The sequence below is a fragment of the Sturnira hondurensis genome, unplaced genomic scaffold, assembly GCF_014824575.4.
Source record: "Sturnira hondurensis isolate 20B ecotype Veracruz unplaced genomic scaffold, ASM1482457v3 Scaffold0024333, whole genome shotgun sequence".
Lineage (NCBI taxonomy): Eukaryota > Metazoa > Chordata > Mammalia > Chiroptera > Phyllostomidae > Sturnira > Sturnira hondurensis.
The window spans coordinates 381,101-400,496 of record NW_028096964.1 but is presented as its reverse complement, the minus strand read 5'-3'; the positions used below and the strand labels follow the sequence as shown (position 1 = coordinate 400,496).

At 40.9% G+C, this 19,396-nt stretch overlaps 1 protein-coding gene across 4 annotated transcripts in view; it reads left to right on the top strand.

The window, feature by feature from the left end:
- ARHGEF7 (Rho guanine nucleotide exchange factor 7) overlaps window positions 1-19,396 on the top strand; it is a 129,301-nt gene that overhangs the window by 56,987 nt on the left and 52,918 nt on the right. For all 4 annotated transcript variants that reach the window (XM_037038360.1, XM_037038357.1, XM_037038358.1 and 1 more), the window contains exons 5-6: window positions 7,423-7,624; window positions 13,211-13,299. In XM_037038360.1, coding sequence (XP_036894255.1) covers window positions 7,423-7,624; window positions 13,211-13,299 — 291 coding nt within the window. The remainder of the gene's footprint in view (window positions 1-7,422; window positions 7,625-13,210; window positions 13,300-19,396) is intronic.

The window sequence follows — 19,396 nt, the reverse complement described above, 5'->3', positions numbered from 1 at the left end:
GGTCATTGAGTTCACAAAATGTATTTCCAAGGCATGCAAGACAGCAAAATGTATTACACGTTTAAAAAATACTTTTAAGCCCTGGCTGGTATAGCTCAGTGGATTGAGCGCGGGCCTGTGAACCAGATGATCGTGGTTCGAGTCCCAGTCAGGGCACATGCCTGGGTTGCAGGCCAGTTCCTGGCAGGGGACACACCAGAAGCAACCATACATTGATATATCTCTCCCTCTCTCCTTCCTTTCCCCTCTAAAGATAAATAAATAAAATATTTAAAAAATATTTTTAGTTCATCTGTACTATAAACAGAAATGCTGTGCTTCTCTAAGGTACCGTATTTAATCAGTTATATGACCTTTAAAAAATTAGCATGTCTGAAAGTAGCATGTCTTATAGTTGATGTCATAATTGCCAGTATTTGGTAGAATATAAAACCATGGGGCATTGTCAAATTTCTGACTTCTATATTTGATGAAATGCATTATAATAAAACTGAAACTTAGAGAAGTTAAGATATTTGCATAAGATCACAAGACTGGGAAATAGTTAACCATTGGATTAGAAATTGGGTCTTTTACTCCTTGACAACCTTTTCTTCTTTAAATGAGATTTTAGGTACTTTTAGGGAACGGAGGAGAAGGTAGAGTTTGTGAAGGTAGCTCACCAGGATATCCTGGTTCTGGATTATTAGGATAATTTCAGAACATTGGATAAAATAAAGTACTTGATTAGGTTATAGCTATACTGATGGGTGATGCTTTGACTATAGGAATCAGAAAGAGGCTATTGAGAATGCATGTGGTGGGGGGGGTCACCTTTTTCTCTCTTCACTTCCATCACTAACTGATATTAGAAATAGAAAAGTGGACTTCCACCAAGATGGAGGTGTAGGTGGAAACACTGTGCCTCCTCTCAACCAAGTTTAAAGTCAACAAAGTTTCAGTAACAAAAATGCAGCCAAAACACAGAAAATTGAACTATATGAAGTCCGACAACTGCGAACCATTCAACTGTACTGGTAAAAGGGGCAGATCCAGCAGTGGAGCAGGGTCGGGCAGGAAAGATCCCCCGACCCAGGTGCCTAGGCAGCCGTGGATGGATCCCAGGCATAAGGTAGCAACGGGTGGAGCCAGTGAGGGCGCAAAGCGACAGGCTGACTGCGGTCACACATTCGAGCTCAGATAAACCAGCCAAGGAGCGAGTAGTGAGAAAGACCGCGCAGGCCCCAGCAGTGGGAAGCAGCAGAGGGGACCACCATTGCCCCTCTCTGACCCACCCCCACATACAGCATCACAATCCAGGGACTGAGTTGCCCCGCCCTGGTGAACACCTAGGGCTCCCCTCCTCGTACAACAGGCACGAACAGACCAAAACATGGCTCAAGAAGAACTCAAAGCCCTAGAGCTGATAACTCTAAGTGACCAAGAAATAGCCATCCTATCAGATGCACAGTTCAAAACACTGGTGATCAGGATGCTCACAGAACTGGTTGATTTTAGTCACAAATTAGAGGAACAAATGAAGGCTAAACTAATTGAAATGAAGGGAAATGCACAGGAAACCAATAGTGATGGAAAGGAAACTGGGACTCAAATCAAGGGAGTGGACCAGAAGGAAGAAAAAATGATTTCTTCAATCATTTTTCTTCAAACAGAAAAATATGAAGAAACAAGAATTCAAAAAAGTGAGGAGAGGCGAACCAGACGATCGCGGTTCGATTCCCAGTCAGGGCACATGCCTGGGTTGCAGGCCAGTTCCCTGCTGGCCAACTCCCAGCAGGGGACGCACGAAAGGCAACCATACATTGATGTTTCTCTCCCTCTCTCCTTCCCTTCCCCTCTAAAGATAAATAAATAAAATATTTTTAAAAAAGTGAGGAGAGGGTTAGGAACCTCCAGGACATCTTTAAATGCTCCAACATCTGGATTATAGGGGTACCAGAAGGGGAAAAGAAACAGCCACTAGTAGAAAACTTATTTGAACAAATAATCAAGGAGAACTTCCCCAATCTGGCAAAGGAAATAGACTTCCAGGAAATCCAGGAAGCTCAGAGAGTCCCAAAGAAGTTGGACCCAAGAAGGAACACACCAAGGCACATCATAATTACATTAGCCAAGATTAAAATGAAGGAGAGAATCCTAGAAGCAGCAAGAGATAAGGGGACAGTCACCTACAAAGGAGTACCCATCAGACTGTCAGCGGATTTCTCAAAAGAGACCTTACAGGCAAGAAGGGGCTGGAAAGAAGTATTCCAAGTCATGAAATCCAAAGACCTACAGCCAAGATTGCTTTATCCAGCAAAACTTTCATTTAGAATGGAAGGACAGATAAAGTGCTTCTCAGATAAGGTCAAATTCAAGGAGTTCATCATCACCAAGCCCTTATTATATGAAATGTTAAAGGGACTTATCTAAGAAAAAGAAGATAAAAAATATGAACAGTGAAAGGACAGCAAACTCACAGTTATTAACAACCACACCTAAAACAAAAGCAAACCAAGAGGACAGCTAGATCAGGAGTGGAACCATAGAAATGAAGACCACATGGAGGGTTAGCAACAGGGGAGTGGGAGGAGGAGAAGTGGGGAGAAGGTACAGAAAATAGCATAGGGAGTAGGTAGAAAATAGATAGGGGAGAGGGCAAGAATAGTAGGGGAAATGAAGAATCTAAAGAACTTGAGACGTGGACATGAACTAAAGGGGGGGGGAATGGTGTGCAGGGTGGAGGGGAGTGAAAGGGGGAAATTAGAACAATTGTAATGGCATAATCAATAAAATGTATTTTAAAAAGAAAAAAATAGAAAAGTGTGTGTATCCTAATCAAACAGCTTGATGAATTTTCATAAGTTGATAATTTCCTGTGTGTAAGCACCCAGATCAAGAGACAGACCTTGATTGGCACCACCTGCCTTTTTTGTATCTGCCTTTCCCCCGGGCATCTGCTGTCCTGATTTCTAATAGCGAAGATGGGTTTTACCCATTTTGTATTTTACGTAAATGGAATTCCACCAGCATATACTCATTTTTTAGCTGGCCTCTTCTGCTCAGCTCACTGTATTTTAGACAGTTGTGGAGTGTCATGTTGAGCCCAGATAGATAAGATACAGTTTTAGGAGAACTTTATTTATTTATTTTTTAAGATTTTTTAAATTCATTTTTAGAGGGAAAAGGAAGGAGAGAAGGAGAGAAATATCAGTGTATGGTTGCCTGTTGTGAGTTCCCTGCTGGGAACTGGCCTGCAACCCAGGCATGTGCCCTGACTGGGAATCGAACCGCGATCGCGATCGTGTGGTTCGCAGGCCCGCGCTCAGTCCACTGAGCTACACCAGCCACGGCTCAGGAGAACTTTAAAAAAGGGAAGGAAAACATTCCAGAGTTATAAGATAGTTATTAAATATACCCTTCCGAGATTCCAGTGATACGAGTGACATGACCAGAGCACTCTTTACTCAGTTGTAATGTTAGTCTGAAGTTGGTGTTCTATAGTCACTGGAGTACAGCTCTTGGTAGTGCACCCTCCTTTCAGCCTGTCTTTGGCATCTTGCCCTCAAATCAGCACTCCTTCGAGTAACGTAAAAATCTGTATGTCCTGCAGTGTAATACCTGCTGAAGGAGTGGAAATTTGTGGAATCAAATTTTAAGTGACTCTAGACTGGCTGCCAGTACTCTGTGTCTTCCTTTCCACCTCTTAGATGTCTCCCTGTTCTTTCCTTAGTATAGTGTCTATTTCTAAAGCAGAGATGGCATCAATGGTGTGTACCCAACTTGTGCCTTGAGTGTAGAGAATTCATAAGCGTAGGGAGAAGGTAATTTACCTTGTTGATAGGGTCCCGACGAGGTACTACCATGCTTCGACTTAGGTTCAGGCCAAACTTGTGCGCAGAGAGGAGGGCCTCAGTGCTGGTGGTTGAGCTGAGGTGGATGGCTGGCAGTAGGGTCACCCCCGGGGCAGTTTGACCTCCTTAGGAGCCTGCTCTGTGAGTTCATTTGTTATGTGTTGTGGGAATTTATCACCAGAATTGGCTGTGTGCTTTTACAAAAAGCTAGGATAAGCCCCAAGAAAGGAGAATGTAATGAAGATCATAGTAGTCAACTGATGAGTGAGGACAATGGTTTGCAGAAAGAGAGAACCTGATACAGCCATAGTAAGCCCGATACTGTTGCACCGAACCAGAACAAGGACAGTGTGTGCCATTTTTCCAGTTGTGAGTTTCCTGTGGACAAGTGAGTTTATCCCACCTCTCACCATTCAGGTGTGCCAGCAAGTATTATGTTTGCGGTGACAGTGTCATCCAGAATGTTGACTGACAATTTCTTTGCCAAATGTTGAAGACATACTTCTTTATTGAGTATTCTAAGTATTAAATATTAAGTATACATTAAATATTTAATGCATTAATTTAAATTATTAAATATTTATACTGTGTAATGTGTTATATTACATAATAGTTAAATTATTAATATTTAAATAAATAAGCATAAAATACTTTAGGAATTGTGTCAGCTCTTCTTGAAGATCTGCATTAACATTGTGTTTGTGCTTTTATCTTTTTTAAAAAGATTTTATTTATTTATTTATCTTTAGAGGGGAAGGAGAGAGGGAGAGAAACATCAATGTATGGTTGCCTTTTGTGCGTCCCCTGCTGGTAGTTAGCCTGCAAGGAACCGGCCTGCAACCCAGGCATAATGCCCTGACTGGGAATCGAACTGCGATCGTCTGGTTCGCAGGCCCACGCTCAATCCACTGAGCTACGCCAGCCAGGGCTTTTTTGTCTTTTTTGTTTATTGTTACATATACCGAGGTTAAAGCATCAGGCAATTAATTAATTCTTTAAGACCTGAGATAATGAAAAAATCAGAAGAGACAATTTTTTTCCCTTGATTCTTTAGGTATTTGTTTGTGGGTCTCTAAATAATATGCCTATGTTAAGCTCAAATTTTTTTTTTTTTAAACTTCAAGTGTTATCAGTGTGGACTTCCCACAGCAGAAGGAGGGGGGATTAGGGCTTTTCCATTGCCCTTGGGCCCCTTCCCTGCGTAAATGCTTCCCAGCTCCTCTTCCTTAGGACTTCCGTTGTGGCTCCCATTGGGCCGTTGTTCAGTGTAGCATTATTAGACCCAGACTTATAATGCAACCGTGATCTATGCAGTGACTGTTCTTCCTTTCACAACAACGTTTTGTTTTCTGGATTTAATAATTGTTGCCTGTTTGTTTAGTTTTCTGCGTACCTTTTGCAGATTATAGTCCTAGTCTTTTGTCTTTTTCTAATAATCTCTTCTACATTCAGACGTGTTAACATTTTTCACTTTCATTTCTCTAAGGAACTTGAAGTCCTCTGGCCCACTTGAGTCTCTTGGTTATGAGCCAGGTTGTTGCCAGCTGCCCTCTCTGAGGTTTTCTTCATGGTCACCCTATCATTCCTTGTGACAGGATGACGATGAGTCATTTTCTTTCCCTCTTTCTCTTCATCATCATTTTTTTCTTGGACAATTCCCCTTGTTTGAAACTTCCTGAGAAAGAGTGTGTGGGAGGTAAGGTTTGTGAGATCTTGCATATCCACAGATGTCTTTTTTATCCTGGTACTGAGATTTTTTTAGTTTTCCAAAGTTTAATTATGATATCCCTTGGTTTGGATTTGTTTAGGTTAATCTTGTTTGGGGTTCACTCAGCTTCTTGAATCTGTATGTTTGTGTCTTTTGCCAAATATGGGACATTTTCAAGCATATTTCTTACACCACTTTTCAATGCTGCCCTCTTTCTCCTCCAAGACACTGATGTACCTGTCTCACATCTTTGTTATTTCCCACAAGTCTCTGGAGCTCTCGTCATTTTTTTTCCACTCTGTTGGTTTTAGTAAATTTTATAAGTTCTGTTCTTTTCTGAGATTGTCTATTTTTTATTTTTTGAGAGAATTTGTAATTGCTTTTGGGAACCTTTTGATAGTGGAAACCCATTCTGATGATCCCAGCATCTGCTTTATCTTGTTGGTATCAATGTCCTCCTTTTCTCATTCAGGCTGTGATTTTCCAGGTTTTTGGAATGACGAGTGTTTTTTATTGTACCTTAGAGACTTTGGAGAGTGTGTTAGGTAGGAAATGCTGGTTCCTACTTAAATTTTGTATGTTAGCAGTCTGTGACCTCAGTTGGGTATCGTGTGTGGTCCTGGCTTAGGCTGGTAGGCTATAGTTCCAGTGACATCTTAGTTTCCAGAGCCCTTCAGTGGTGTCTGGTCAGGCTCATTTCTTGGTGTTGCTGGGGTTCCTGCTGGACAGGGATAGGGGTTTGGGAGACTGTGGGAGAGATTCGGGACCTTGGCAGCCTCTTCTGAGGCTAAATGGAGGGTGCAGGGACTCTGGGACAGGGTTGTCCCCTAAGGCTAAGTAAAGGGAAAGGGAGGGGGTGAGGGAGGATGCCTTGTGGGCAGGTGTAGCAGCCTGCTGCCACCTGGTGGGAGGCTGGGAGTCCCTGTCTGAATTTTGCTAATGTCACCTGCTAAGGTAGCTCTGATGCTCTGTGGTGTGTGGGATGTGCTACTCAGTCGCTGTGGACACCGGGTGCAGACTGAGTGCCCGCACCGCTGTCAGTGCCTGCCGCCCCTTTGCTACTCTTCCGTCGGCGGGGCACAGTTTTCTTTTCTGTGTACTATTATTGGTGTTTCTAGGGTGCGGCCTTCTCTAGTGCCCACTCTGGGATAGATAGAGATAAAAAGAAACTCTGGCCAATCTGCCTTTCTCTTCCCACATTTCAGAGATCTGCAGATATGCTTGGTCTCTGAGAAAAATACAAACTAAAATGAGGTACCATTTCTTTTCATCACTTTTGCGAAGATAAATATACTTGACAATATTTAGTATTGGTGAATGTTTGAAGGAATAATTCTAAGATACTCTTGGTTGGAATGTAGCTAGGCGTAAGTTTGTAGAATGTTTTGGGAGGGTAGTTTATAAATAGGTATTAAAATTTTAAATATGTCATACATGTTCTCTGACCTGAATTTAACATTATTTAACCAATGGAGAATTGTTTAAGTAATTAATGGCATAGCCATACAGTATATTATTACACTTAGTTAAGAGTAAAATAATTATAAATACTGCTGAAAAATGACTACAGTGTATTAACTTTTTATAAACTATACAGATGTATAATTCCATAAAAATATTTGTGAAAATGGGTATATGTAGACATATAGTGGCAGGAATGAGACCATTCACGCCATTAAGAGAATTCCCTCCAGGGCTGGAAGTGGGGGCGGGGTGGTCAAGCTGCACTGTGGGAGATAGATAGGAAACTGGAATTTCTCAACTGTAAACCTTCCCCTGCTGTTTAGGGCTCTCGTGCTACATTATAATAGTAAAACATCTGATTACTTTATGATAAAAACTATACTTCATGAAATTTTTCATCCCATCTCCTTTTTTTAGGACATGACCGATAATAGCAACAGTCAACTAGTAGTAAGAGCAAAGTTTAACTTCCAGCAGACAAACGAAGATGAGCTTTCCTTTACAAAAGGAGATGTCATCCATGTCACCCGCGTGGAGGAAGGGGGCTGGTGGGAAGGCACACACAACGGCAGGACTGGATGGTTCCCCAGCAACTACGTGCGAGAGATCAAGCCCAGTGGTAAGTGGGGCACTGGCAGAATGGACAGGTGCTTTTTCTTTTAGAGGAGAAGGAACAGAAAGAAATGAATGTGCTCAGTATATGCTAAGTCCTTTTATTCTGTTGAACTTGTGAAAATGACACTGGGCTGAGTATTCACATTCTTTCCTTTTTTTTTTGTTGTTGTTGTTGAATGGAAGTGATTTTTTTACTTTATCCCCACATTGGGGGTATATTCACTTCTGATCAACTTGCAATAAATCAGAGTTCCCACGATCCCCTCCTTGGGTTTGATAATTTGCTAGACTGGCTTATAGAACTCACGGAAACACTAGTAACATTTACTGGTTTGTTATATAATAAAGGATACAGATAAACAGCCAAATTAAGAGCTACGTAGAGTGAGGCTGTGGGGGTTCTGAGTGTAGAACTTTCTGTCCCTGTGGAGTTGGGGAGTCCCACCCTCCCAGCATGTAGATATGACACCAGCCTGGGAGTTTTCAGAACCTCATATTATTGGGGTTTTTATGGAGGTTTTATCACGTACTCATGATTGATCGTTAACTCAGATCTCCAGCCCCTCTCCCCTTCCTTGAGGGTAGAAGGTGGGGCTGAAAATTCCAAACTTACACTGTTGGCTCTATCTTTCTGGTGACCAGTCTCTATCCAGCAGCCAGCCCAGAGTCACCGCAGTAGAACAAAAGATCCTCCTAGTGCTGTTACTGCCTCGCAAGTTATAGGATTTTAGCTCTCTGTGCCGTGAACCAGAGGCAGAGACCAGTATATATGTTTTCTGTTTCATAACCACATTTTGTGTATCCGTTCATCTGTTGCTGGACATTTGGGTTGTCTCCACCTATTGGCTACTGTTATGAATTACGTTGCTGTGAACATGGATATGCAGATATCTGTTTGAGTCCTTGCTTTATGTTGTCTTGGGTGTGTACCTAGCAGTGGAATTGCAGCTTATATGGTAATTCTGGGTTAAGTTTTGAGGAGCTGCCACACTATTTCCACAGGAGCTGAACCATTTTGTGTTCCCACCAGCAGTGCAGACTGGTTCTGTTTTCTCCACATTCTTGCCAACACTTTTTTCTGTTGTTTTGTTTTTTATAATAGCCATCTGAATGGGTGTGAGTAGTAGCTCATTGTTGTTTTCTGTGGTTGTTGATAATGAAAATTATATTTTTCATTATTATAATAAAAATTAACAATAGCCAGAATTTTGTGGTTGCTTATTATGTCCTGGTTATTATATAAAATACTTTTTATTTGTGATTTGATTCTGCTCTCGCCATGACCCCAGAAGGCAAATAGTGCTGGGATATTCAGGGCATATGGTACAAATAAATAATAATCTTTTAGTCTGTCTAAGTGTAGCACCAGCTGAGGGTGTGGCACTGGTGTCAGGTTGATCAGGATGGAAATGGCATTTTGGTTTCATAGACACAGCTGTTGGGAAATGTGGCTAGTCTCTAACTTGGTTGGACTTACCAGTAGTTACCTGGTTAGTTCATGGGACAGCTGGGCAGTTGCGGTGCTGGCCCTCGTGATTGAGGGCTGGGGCAGGCTAAGTCCAGGCTCTGAGAGCAGCTTCTCTGCTACTCTTGGATTCTGGTGATTCGTTCTGCTGGGGATGAGAGAGTGGCACTTAGTGGCACTTTTCCAGGAGGATGCTGGAGTCGAGGGAGGGGGAGAATGAGGAGATGGCTTTTCCCTTCACCATTGAAGGTAAGGTGGTCACAGAGCTGGTAATGGACCACAATTTAGGGGTCACAGAGCTGGTAATGGTTACGCCATTAGAAGGTCACAGAGCTGGTATAATGAAGGACACCATCAGGAGGTCAGAGCTAGTAGTGGGCACATCCAGAGGTCACAGAGCTGGTAATGGGTACATACCAGGAGTGGAACCTACTGATTGGGCAGATGTCAGTTGAATCAGGGCTTTTCTGAATTCTGTTGAGAATGACTCATTTAAATGGTAATTCTAGTTTGATAGTAAGAATACAAATGAATGAATTTTTACTTATGTATTTCTCCTCATGGAGTTTTCAGATTTAACCTTTGCAAGTTAGACTGGAAAGATAGAGATTGTGGGTCTCAACATTCTCTTCTTGTGACTTCTGGGAGTTATTTTCAAGTTGATTTGAACATCATCAGCGTCATCTGTTGGTAATACAGTCCACTCTTGAACAGTTTGGGGGTGAAAGGTACCAAACCCTTCCCAGACAAAAATCCAAGAGACTTTTGATGCCCCCAGACTTAATGCTGAGAGCCCACTATTGGCTAGAAGCCCTACTGGTAACATAAACAGTCAATTCACACATATTTTTTATGTTATGTGTGTCACATGCTGTATTCTTACAATAAAGTTAGAGAAAAGACAGTGTTATTAAGAAAATATGTATTTACAGTATTTCTTGAAAAAATCCACATGAAAGTGGATCTGGGCAGTTTATACCCATGTTGTTCAAGGGTCAGCTGTAGTTGGTTTCGTAGCCTGCTGTTCCCCTTTTCAAGTCCAGCAGTGGAGCATGTAAATCTTGCTCTGAGGTCCCATTTTTGGAGTGGAGTGTAAGGCCCGAGAGCTAGTGGAGGCAGAGGCAGCCCTGAGAAGACCCAGCCATTACCTGGTGACTGCATCACTTTGTTCTCTCTGAAATTTCTGTCGTGCCTGGGTCTCTGTGCGCGCGCACGCGAGACTCTTTATCCCTCTAAAGGAGTGTGCGCGACCACACTGTTACTCACGAGCCCTTGGTGGGGGTCACATGGACTCCTTAGTTTGCATATTCGGGTAACTTTGGACATTTTTCTTTTTTCATTTTCTATTTATTTTTTAAGGTATAAGGGATAACATTGTCTCAAATTGGTGATCCATCATGCTGATTTTTCTTTAACTGACAGTTGAACTAAAGGAATAATCTCTTTTGGGAAAAACTTTCCATCTGTAGTATTTTCAGATTACCTGAGTATATTCTAAGCGAAGTTATCCCCACCTGATTTTAAATGTTGGCATTTGAGACAGGAATACGTAAAACCACATATTTTTACCTGTTGCTTTGTAACAGTTGAGACTAAAATTCTAGGATCACAATAATACTTCAGTATTGCCTCTTTTCAGTAATTATGTGGCTTTCTGATTTTGGAATAGGTTTTGTTTTTTGAAAGTTATGTATAATGTAAGCCTTGTAATTTATAGCGCAATTAATGCTTCATTTTCTGTTAGCAAAATGTGCTGGGTCTTAAATGTAGACTCCTCTAACTGGTGATCTTGTTAGGATCATTTCCTTGTGAAGCAAAACGCTGACTTCCTTTAAATTGTGAATTTCTCTTTTGATTTGATTTATAAATATTTTTATCGACTAACCGAAACTGAGGTCACCCTTTAGTGACATATTTCAGCCTGTGTATATCCAGGTAAGTTCTCAAGCATGTCCAATTGCTTTCTTGTTTGCCCTCTGGTAGTGACAGAGGGCATGTTCTGGTCAAGTTCATGTATTTGTGCCTTTGACCTGTTTGTGGTTTCTTGTTGTTCCTCTTTAAAGACAAATATCTTCCAAGAGTCTGCATAAGGGTATTTCTAATGCTTGCTGCAAATGCACTGTGTAGTCTTCCTGAATCTGTACTATTTTATGGAATATTATGTTATTGTTACTTAACATTTATTTTCACATTTTTCCATATATAAAACCCATGGGTATCTGCCATATTTTATACACAGACATATGTGTGTGTTTCTTAACGTCCAAGGGAGATGGAAAAAAAGAGAAGCAACAGGGCTGATTCTGGGAGTGAGTGACATTGGCTGCTGCTCTTGCTAAGTAAGCATGGAGCCTCACAGTCATTAGTGGGCAGCGTGATGAGGTGCATGCAGTTGGAAAATACATCCCATTGAGGGCTAAGCTGGCTGAGTGAGCAAATCACGTTCCCTATTCTCACAAGTACAGTGTCATGTGTGCATACAGATTTGCCAGGTTTCTTTCAAATGATTTTTTTCTGGTATGTTGAGTTAATTTCTCCCATTTCTAGGTAGCTCATTATCTGTGTACAGTTCAGGCTTTCTTTAAAAAAAAATCTTACTAAAGCTACTGGTTAGCTTGAGATGCATAAAAACCTATGCTTGGCAGTGATGTAAGAACTTAGACGTGACTATGATTTGCTCATCCACAGATGTTTAATGAGTGGCAATTACACTGCCACTTCCTAAGTTTGTAACTTTTGCTATTCTGTTTATCTTTGACATCAAAAAGTGACATAAAATGCAAGGTGTTGGTCAGTTATTATTTAGTTGTGAAGGAACAGTGTTTGAAAAAAATGTTTTCTGTTCAGGGAAAGGGAGAAAGGTAATACAGAATCTTGTTTTTCTTTGTATTGCTGGAAATAAAGGTGTTCTCCAGTCCTCACCCTTTGGTGTGGAATGGGTGGTTATTCAGTAGGAACCCCCTGTGTCCAGGGTCGCAGAAGTAGTTCTTCAGAGAGGAATAACATTTGCTTCCTCAGGGGCTCGCATATGTTTTCTTGCACTAAAGCAAATCCTGGTGGTTCTGTAGGAGCATGATGTAGATTTGGAATGGACATAATGGCAGGGCAGGCTCTGGGTTTTCCTTTCTCAGTGGTTGTGTACCCAGTCTCTGGGTAGCTAGCACACTTCCTTGCTGTTCTCTGAACCAGGAGAGAAGTTGACCCCTAGAAAGGTAGCACTGAATACATTCTCACCATTTCCTCACCCCTCAGTAGTAGTGAACGGTATCACTTTGTAGCTGTCAGACACTCCTACCCTCACAGAAACAGTGATAGACAGACTGACCTATCCCATAGAGTCAGTGACAGATAGACAAACCTATGCATAGAACTAATGGTAGACAGACACACCTCTCCCAATAGAACCAGTGGTACACACACACACATAACACACACACACACACACACACTTGCTAATTGAGAGCCATATTCTCAATTAGCAAGCACTTTTCAGTACCAATTATGCCCGATGTCGCTTGAATGGATGTTGAATGAAAGTCATGCAATTTAAAGCTACTTTAATCCTTGCAGTATTCATGGCTGCTTTATTGTTGTCACTTAATGTGGAAGTTGTTAAGTCAATGAGGTAGTTTCCTGGTTTTTGTCTCTTTGGAGTGGCCTGCCTTCTCCAGTGTCTGTCGCCTCCAGCCAGACCATATTGTTCAGAGAGACTTTGAGAGACTTTTGCTTTCTGAGTGATCAGAATCCTTGAGATACAGTTCAGACCGTGGGTCTTGAGGTGTTAATTTTGTCACATATCTGCTGAAATTTTCTCTAATTCTGGGTAGTATTTTATCTTTCCTACACTGCTAAGCTACATGTATAGCTAACAGTTTAGTGTTCTTTGCTGGCAACAGTGGAGTGGGAGCTTTCAGAGGTTTTCAGCCTGAACTCAGGTTGTGGAGCATGAGGAGGTTTGTGGGCACTGCGGTGCCTCCCGGAGGTGTGCGGGCCTTGTGCTCAGCGTCCCCTTTTGGTTTATTTCATTTGAGGTTGCTGGGTCAGTCACGTTGGGCTCTGTGAGGGGCTGTACATTTGGGCGTCTCTAGTTTTGATCAGTAAAACTACATTATATTTATATTTCAGAAAAACCTGTGTCTCCCAAATCTGGAACATTGAAGAGCCCTCCCAAAGGATTCGATACGACTGCCATTAACAAAAGCTATTATAATGTGGTGAGTAATTGCCAAATATTTTTTTAAAATACCTTGTTTTTTTAATGTCACCAAAACTCAGCAGTGCAGATAGGTAAACTAAGTATGATAAGGATATAAAATAAAAATCATTATCTGCCCCACACGTAACCACCATTAATGTTTTGGTATGTTTCCTTCTAATTTCTCTATATTTTATAATTTTAAATAAATTTTAAATACTATGAATCTGCAGTTGTACCTTGTTCTTGTTATATAACTTGGTATTGTGATCATATGCCCATACTGAGTCTTCGAAAATGAGATTTTAAAAAGCTATGTAATATGTTTTAAAGATTTTGCTTATATATGCTTATATTTGCTTATATTTGGAGTAGATTGTAAGTACTTTAGATCAATATAGTTTCTTTATATCTTAACATAATTTCTCCTGTGATTGGTGTGTGTGTGTGTGTACATTTGTATACTGATATGTGTATATAAAAATATCAAATAGCATGAAATTAGAGGAGAGTGTCTAAAGATCATACATAATAAAGACAAGGTTTCAGAGTCCTAAAACTTCCTGCATTTTGAAACTTAATATGAGCAGCTTGTGAGCTTAAAAAGCATCTGATATTAAATTCAGTATCTAATCCAACTGTCCCTACACAGTTGCACATTATACAGAACATAGAGAAAGATATTCTTCTTTTAAAAATTTTATTTATTTATTTTTAGAGAGAGGGGAAAGGAAAGAGAGAGAGGGAGAGAAACATCAGTGTGTGGTTGCCTCTTGCGGGCCCCCCACTGGGGACGTGGCCTACAACCCAGGCATGTGCCCTGACTGGGAATCGAACCAGCGACACTTTGGTTCACAGCCCGCTACTCAATCCACTGAGCCACATCGGCCAGGGAAGAAAATGATGTTCTTTATTCAAATAAAATTTTACATTGCTATTATGTATCTATTTAGTATGATAAACCAGCAAAGTAGACTTTTTAAATGTGGTTATGTTTTGAATTCTGTGGAAAGTGTGCATTTATTTAGTTATTTTTCTCCTTCAAGTTTTTAATTTTTTTGATCAGAGGATATATAAATCTGTGGCCATGAGACTTTTGAATTTTTGAAGTGAAGAAACAACTGCCTAAGTGTTGTTGTTATTTTCAGCAGTCCTTTACCCCTGTGTTTAATTTGCTGGACTGGTATTAAGAAATGGTGAAAACTTATGACAGATTTGAATGAGATAGTTCTACCACACTGACCTATTGCCACAGTCTTTGCTGTGAGTCCGTATATTCAGCTTTCTTCTAAGCATTTACCTTCCATTTGTCCCCAAATCTTACAAGTTGGCCTCAGGGGAAGTTTGTTCACTTTACAAGTTATTGTTGGTGCCCACTCTGTGCCAGGCCTTGTTAAAGGCATTAAGCATAAAACAGGAAATAGAAAGGGCAGAAATTTTTCTTTTGTCAGCAGATGTGCTAGGACATGGATACAATAAATTGTTGACTCTCCTGTGTCCATTTCACTGCCTCTTTTCCTCAGTTCCCGTTGCTACTTCTCGTTCACTGGGCTCGGTGCACGATCCTGCAGGGCATGTGCCATCGCAGTGTTTGACTTCGTTTCCTTGCATCGGTCAACTCCAGATCTTCCTTTCCTGAGAAGTCCTTCCTTCCTTTAAGCATCTCCTTCTAGTCCCTTGGTTTCTTTTTCTTTTCCCCAGTCTTCACCTGTTTCATCGGGACTCTGACTTCCACCTTAACTCTGTCGACTTTCAGAACATGGGACTCCTCAGCACATCCTCAGTTGGTTGTGCTTAGCTCTCTCCAGTCCTGTGCTGGCTGGATGTTTGTCCCCGGGATGTGAGTCCACTAACTTCTTTGTATTTTAGTATGTAGTGTGTTATATGTGTGGTTTTGTGTATGCAGCCAAAAATGGCAATTAAAGTCTTTTTACGGTTTTCCAGGGTTTCTTAGTAGGAAAACTTAACTTTTATCTCACGGGAGCTTCCTTTTCCTCATGCATTCTTGTGTGAGCTGTTGGTTTCTTTATTGTGGAGGGTTTCATGTCCCTTTGTTCAGTGTGTGCATGCTGTTTATGCTACTCATCATCTCAGTTATCACTGACTGTTGTGCTACCAAAGTGCTTGTGTGTAAGTAACCCCTGTCTTACTTAGTAACAGCCCCAAAGTTAGAGGAGGGGTGCTGGTGATTCAGATACACGACGTTAGTAAATCGCAAATGTTAAATTGCAGTTGTTTTGGATGGGCAGAAACTCATGGAATTCATAGAAAATCGACTTTTGATGTAGCACTCTTTATTTTATAGTAGAGAAAAACAGTAAGTTCTAGATGTGAAAAGACTTGTCCAAGGTGACCCAGTGATTAGTGACTCACCCAGAATTCAGTTTTAGCTTTAGAATTCACAGAACTCACCCTGAATTCTGTGTTTCTAAATTGTACGGGAGAGTAAAATATAGGACAGAATATATAACACAGAGAACAAGTATAGTAGATAACATGTTAGTCATTTTTGACTTTTGTGGTTTTATTTTCACAGAAAACTAGTAAGGTATGGGTATATTTAACTCCGCTGAAAGATAAGGCTCTCTAAGAGGTTAAGACTAGGTTGGGCTCATGTTCCTTAACAGTTACATGAAAGACCTAAGTCTAAACTTGGCATCAGGGGAGAGCAGTGAGGAGAGCGTTCTAGGTGGAGGAACAAACATTTTGAAATTAAGGCACAAAAGGAGATAGGCATTAATGGGGATGGATATGAATCTTTGTGCTGGTGTATGATGATCAAGACATATCAGAAAACACTGGGAAGTGAAAAGCAATTCTTAGTGATTAATGATTGTTATCATGGCTGATTCATCATCTGTTTCTCCTCTTTTTCTGGGACTCCCATTGTATACTTGTTGGTAAGCACGGTGAGGTCCCACAGGTCTCTGAGGCTCTGTTCAGTTTTCTTTTTCAATTTAATCTTTATTTTTTTCCATTACCATTTAGTCCCCTTTTCCCCCTTTCCCCTGGCACTCATCACACTGTTGTCTATGTCAAGAGTCCTTTTTTTTTTGTTTAGTCCCTCCACCCGCAACCTCTTCCACCCCTATCCTCTCCGTTTATGAGCCTGTCACCAATGTGTGAGGAGCTCATTAAGACAAATACAAATACATTAAGATTAATAGATAAATAGGAAATGAGGTGAGCAGTGTAAAACCGAGGAAATACTGATGGTTGTGTCTTAATCAGTTCAGGCTGCTCCAAAGAAATACCATAGATTGAGTGAATTAAACAGCTTCTGGAGGCTGGAAGCAAGGTTGGATTATCCATGAAGTCCCTTTTCTTAGTTTATAGAGGGCCACCTTCTGTCCTGTCCTCACAAGGTGGAAAGAGCAAGCTCTGGTCTTTTCATCCCTTTATTGTGACACTTGGTCCATTCACCAGGGCTCTGCCATTATGACTTGATTACTTTGCAAAGGCCCCACCTCCTAATACCAACACATCGGGGATTGAGACTTGGCACATTCCATCTTGGACACAAACAGGCAGTCCATACCACTCTGACAAAATAGCTAAGCTTACCATAAAAAATTTGATAGCAACATTATATGTATCCGGTAAACAGAGATTTAAAAAGAGAATCTTCAGTTGTAATAATGGTGGAAATGTAAATCTATGTAGGATTCCTCAAAAGTCATATGGCAGGTATATACAAAATTCTGAAAACACTCAAGCCTTTTAATCTAGTAATTATACTTCTCGAAATTCATCCCAGAGAAATAACTTGAAATCTATTTTTAAAAGTTTGTGCAAAGGTGTTTTCATAGGATTATTTGTTATGGTAGTAAGTTACGAGCAACCTAAATATGTAGCAGTATAGGAATGATTAACCAGAAGTATATCCATTTATAACCATTAAAAATGTAGTTTAAAAATATAGAAAATGCTTTTGTGTTAAGTGAGCAGAACTGTGAGATTACATACAGAATGTGATTATGTTAAAATGTTGTCAGAAAGTAGAAGGGAGAGTGCCAGAATTGAATTGCTGGGTAACACAAGTGGTAGTGATTTGGGAAGATTACTTTGGCATCACTGTTGAAAATGGAAGTAGGGCATCAGAGGCCATGGTTAGGGGCAGTAGGGCCTCAGACTTGGAGAGTGACAAGTCTCCCTACTGCCTGGAAGGGAGGGAAAAGTCCAAGGTACTTTAAATCAAGAGTAGATTAATTTCCGTAGGAAGTCAGCCACCACTGTTGTCTTTATTTTCAAATGTGAAAACTATTTGCAGAATCAGGAGTGCCCTTGCCTAGGTGATGGGATGGGGAATGGGGTGGGGGTGGGTTTCAGGTTTTGTGTGCTCTATTGGTGGGCTGGCCAGGTAGAAGCCCCCTTTTCCCTAGCTGACTGTATAGACACTACATTGTAAAATGAGCTTGGTTGATAGTGCTCGACTTGGCCTTGAAGTATTGTTAAGAGGTTTAGCAGTTGGTCTTAAGGTGTCTGGTGAAATACTTAGCCCTTAAGAGGTTTTCAGGGTTATTAGGAAGAGTGTGTAGGGCCATTTAGGACGTTAGGCATCACTGAAGCCAGTATAGCATTTTGTTTGCAAACAGGCATTCCATCCATTTGAGGATTACCTGGGAGAGCTGTAGTCAAGGGTGACGGGGTCTTCTAATTAAAGAAAACACGTTTGTGTCGTGCCTGAGCTTGATGGATTTTGACAATGAAAGAACATCAATTGCACCTGCAGGATGGTAATAGACCTCCTTCCTGAGAGAAATGAGAGAAAGCACTTCTGATGCAGAAGCTGATGCCCATCCCTAGAGGGTGGAAGGTCTTGATCACCTCTTTGAAAGAATCAGGAGTTTTTGCAGTCATCATTAAAGAATGAAGTCTTTTAAATATGTTGGTGTGAGAAGTTACAGGCTCTTAAGATCTTACATGTTCAGTGATATACTGTGGTTTTGTTTTCCAGGTTTTATTGAACTTTGACTTAAAAGTATGTTAGTACCCTTTTTATATGGGAAGAGCAAACAGTTATCCTTCCATTCATGATAAATATCATGAAAAGTCGGGGCAGCTTTTGCCTTTGAAACATTGTAAAGATGATATAATAGACAGCAATCACTAATTTTGATAAGCATACAAAATAGGTGTGCATCTTTCTTTCCTAAAATATTGTAGCAAACTTCCATGGACCTTTTCTGTGTTTCAGAGAAATAGTACATCTGTCTTTGCCCTTTGATCCTTGAGTGGTCATGAACCCCTCTGCACACCGGGTCAGGGAGAATGCCTGAGCTTCTGACCTGACATCCAATGTGTACATTGAACAGCCCAAACTCAGCCCTAGTTTTGCTGCTTTTATCTTTTTTTAAATCTTTACCTGAGAATGTGTTTATTGATTTGAGAGAGAGTGGGGAGGGAGGGAAGGAGGGAAACAAACATTGCTTCCCCTATGTGCCCTGAACAAGGATCAAATCTGCAACCTACAAATGTGCCCTGACTGGGAATTAAGCCTGTGTTCTTTTGGTGTATGGAATGAAGCCTCAACCAAATGAGTCACCCTACCAGGGCTACATTTTTCTTTTACTTGTCCCTTGGCTTCCCTCCATCTTTACCAAGATTGTTTTTTAATCCTTTGACATGTGATGTCTCTGTCCAGGCCTGTGTGTAAATAAGGTCCTCTATCTCATGGCCCTAAGGATTATAGAGGGGTATGCAGCTTGTTCCCTGTGGCTCTAATAAAGAGCTTGTTGCCCTCCTTTCTAATATCCCACCCACATTTTATACTGACAGTGAGGGGCCTGCTGACGTCTTTGACAAATTTTGCTCCCATTGTTTTATATAATTTTCTTGTTTTATATTGATCATGATGTACATAAGGTTTTCAGGTGCTAGTGGAAGCCTGGCCCAGAGTAGTAGCTAAGCATTTGGTAAATGAATGAAGGGATAACTGAGTTATTTACTTGTGGAAAAGACTGGCTTATAAAATAATTACCTCCCGAATAATGGAGTTATGTAAGAAGTAGCTCCAAATAGGATTCCAGGTTTGGGTTGGAAAGCTGTACTAGGTGGCTTATAAGATTCCTTTCTACCTTAAGTCAGGGACCTAACACTCTTGAGGAAAGGAATCC